Source organism: Macaca fascicularis, chromosome 1, assembly GCF_037993035.2.
Source record: "Macaca fascicularis isolate 582-1 chromosome 1, T2T-MFA8v1.1".
NCBI classification, from domain to species: Eukaryota; Metazoa; Chordata; class Mammalia; order Primates; family Cercopithecidae; genus Macaca; species Macaca fascicularis.
In genome coordinates this window covers 219,013,378-219,016,045 of record NC_088375.1, presented here as the reverse complement: position 1 = coordinate 219,016,045, position 2,668 = coordinate 219,013,378, and the positions used below count along the sequence as shown (strand labels likewise).

Genomic DNA, 2,668 nt, shown 5'->3' with positions numbered 1-2,668 from the left:
GGCGGAGGTGGGTGGGTCAGGAGTTCAAGACCAGCCTGGCCAACATGGTAAAACTCCATCTCTACTAAAAATACAAAATTAACCAGGCATGGTGGTGCATGCCTATAAGTAATCCCAGCTACTCAGGAGGCTGAGGCAGGAGAATTGCTTGAAACCGGGAGGCGGAGGTTGTAGTGAGCCAAGATCACACCACTGCACTCCAACCTAGACAAAAAGAGTGAAACTCCATCTCAAAAAAAAAAAAAAAAGAAAGAAAGAAACAAAATGGGCCAGGTACAGTGGCTCACACCTGTAATCCCAGCACGTTGGGAGATCGAGGTAGGTGTATCACCTGAGGCCAGGAGTTCGAGACCAGCCTAGCCAACATAGTGAAACCCTATCTCTATGAAAAATACAAAAAAAAAAAAAAAAAAAAAAAAAAAAAAAACTAGCCAGGCTTGGTGTCCGGTGCCTGTAATCCCAGCTACTCGGGAGGCTGAGGCAGGAGAATTGCTTGAAACCGGGAGGCGGATGTTGTAGTGAGCCAAGATCACGCCACTGTACTCCAACCTGGACAAAAAGAGTGAAACTCCATCTCAAAAAAAAAAAACAAAAAAAAGAAACAAACAAACAAAATGGGCCAGGTACAGTGGCTCACGCCTGTAATCCCAGCACGTTGGGAGACCGAGGTAGGTGTATCACCTGAGGCCAGGAGTTTGAGACCAGCCTAGCCAACATAGTGAAACCCTGTCTCTACGAAAAATGCAAAAAAAAAAAAAAAAAAAAACCCAAAAAACTAGCCAGGCTTGGTGTCCGGTGCCTGTAATCCCAGCTACTCAGGAGGCTGAGGCAGGAGAATCGCGTGAACTTTGGGAAGTGGAGGCTGCAGTAAGCCAAGATCGTGCCATTGCACTCCAGCCTGGGCAACAAGAATGAGACTCCATCTCAAAAGAAAAAAAAAAAGAAAGCAACAAAATGATGAGTCAAACCAGAATTGTTTTTGTCAAGGTAGTTTTTTATAGGTGGAGAGTTTTCTTTTTTTTTTTTTTTTTTTCCAGGTTCATAATTTATTGTACAAATTGAATTATCACATGATGAGTTGGGATTAGCTTCTCCAGGCATGGGAACTTAACAGATGAGGTTAAGAACTGTAGCCAGTTTAAAATCCATTTATGTTGCTTTCACAGCTGGAGTTTTTTTGGACCTTAACTTGAAATATAAGACAATCAAAGCAATGCTTCCATATGTGGCCAGTACACAATTCCTTCTACCTGTGAGAGTGTAAGAGTTGAAATATTTTTTAATACCAGTGAACTGGTATTGCGCATCACTTTCTGGACCTGCCATGATTTCAATCTGCCAAAGCCAAAAATTCCGCAGCTGGTGTCCTTCAACAAAAGTAATCACCTCTCTCCCCGGCCGGAAGAAGCCGCCTCCGAGAGTTTTCTTGAAAGACAAAACAGGTCGTGCACATATTTCTAAATGGTAACAATAATATTTGCAAATAACAGTTTTCTCGTGCTCCAATTTGGGATTAATTCAACTTCACCCAGAACTTGGGTATGGAGCCCATCAACATGGCTTTACACTGGGGAGGCACACTGAGGTTGTGAGAACTTGGGGAGTCCTCCCTGCTCCCTGCTCGTTGATACGTCCTGGGGCAGTGTCACTCTGGGGAGGGTAGCCCTCTCCCTCCTTCCCACCATTGAGAGGCCCTGGGTCCCAGGCTTTAGGTGGAAGAGGAGTAAGAGGTTGTTCCGGTTGAGGACGGAAGAAGGAGGGCAGGGAGACAGGAACAGAACTCTGTAGGGCCACTGACTCAGCCTCTGAACCTCCCTAGTCCCTCTCCCTCTTCCCTGTGCCTCCCCACATCAGCCTCTTTCCCCACAGCTCCCAAACCTTCTCCTTCCCACCAGCCAGCTGGGGCAGGCAGACCAGTACCACCTTGGTCCACGTGCCCTCTGATCTAATTTGTACTTTCTAATACTTCCTCCTATTTCTCTGCACCCGCCCGGGCTGGGCACCCCCTGGGAGGAAGAAGGGGATGGTACGGCAGGGATGGGGACAGGGAGAGCAGATTCCCAAACAGGAGACAAGAAGAAGCTCTGAGATGTTGGACAGAAAAGGGAGATTCAGCTGTGGCCAAGTGAGTTAACCTCACTCTGTCCTGGCCCCCGCCCCCCTCCGCAGGCTGGCGGTGAGGACGTGGGGATGCTGGGCCTGGCGTGGGCTTGGTGCTCAGGGAAAGGTGGCTGTTACTACTGGAGAGTGGCCTCCCATGACCTCGCCTCACCTCCTCACTTCTCAGGAGGGAAACCAAGGCTCAGAGAGGGCGTGGGCCCGGTCCTGGGACACACAGCACTCACAGACTGCTGGGCTGGCGCCTCCCTGGGGTGGGTCCCTTGGGGCGGGCTCCATTGTACTCTCCCCAGCAGGAAACCGCTGTGCTCAGCAGCCTGGGCAGTAGGAGAAGAGGAACGAGTTTGGCTACGTGACCGGCAGGCCCTGGAGGCTGAGCCAGGCCCAGCCAGGAAAACAACCTGCTGGAGGCCGCCTGGGCAGGGCCAGGAGGGTGGGCACCAGGGTGGAGACCTCGCTGCCTGGAGAGGGGGAAGTGGGCCAAGCTGCAGGCTTCCCCCGGGACAGAGTTGGGAGGAGTCCTCAGGGGCCTGTGCCCCAAACCCGCCTG

At 50.8% G+C, this 2,668-nt stretch overlaps 1 protein-coding gene across 1 annotated transcript; it reads right to left on the bottom strand.

Annotated features, from left to right (window-relative positions):
• Window positions 1-1,009: 1,009 nt before the first annotated feature.
• On the bottom strand, window positions 1,010-1,413 carry LOC123570305 (ATP synthase membrane subunit K, mitochondrial). Its single transcript, XM_045379933.2, has one exon. It carries the CDS (start codon window positions 1,324-1,326, stop codon window positions 1,150-1,152), a length of 177 nt encoding a protein of 58 aa, XP_045235868.1. The 5' UTR covers window positions 1,327-1,413; the 3' UTR covers window positions 1,010-1,149.
• Between the last annotated feature and the right edge of the window lie 1,255 nt (window positions 1,414-2,668).

Coding starts and splice junctions, on each gene's coding strand:
- LOC123570305 (XM_045379933.2), bottom strand. CDS start 1,326: ATGGCAGGTCCAGAAAGTGATGCGCAATACCAGTTCACTGGTATTAAA.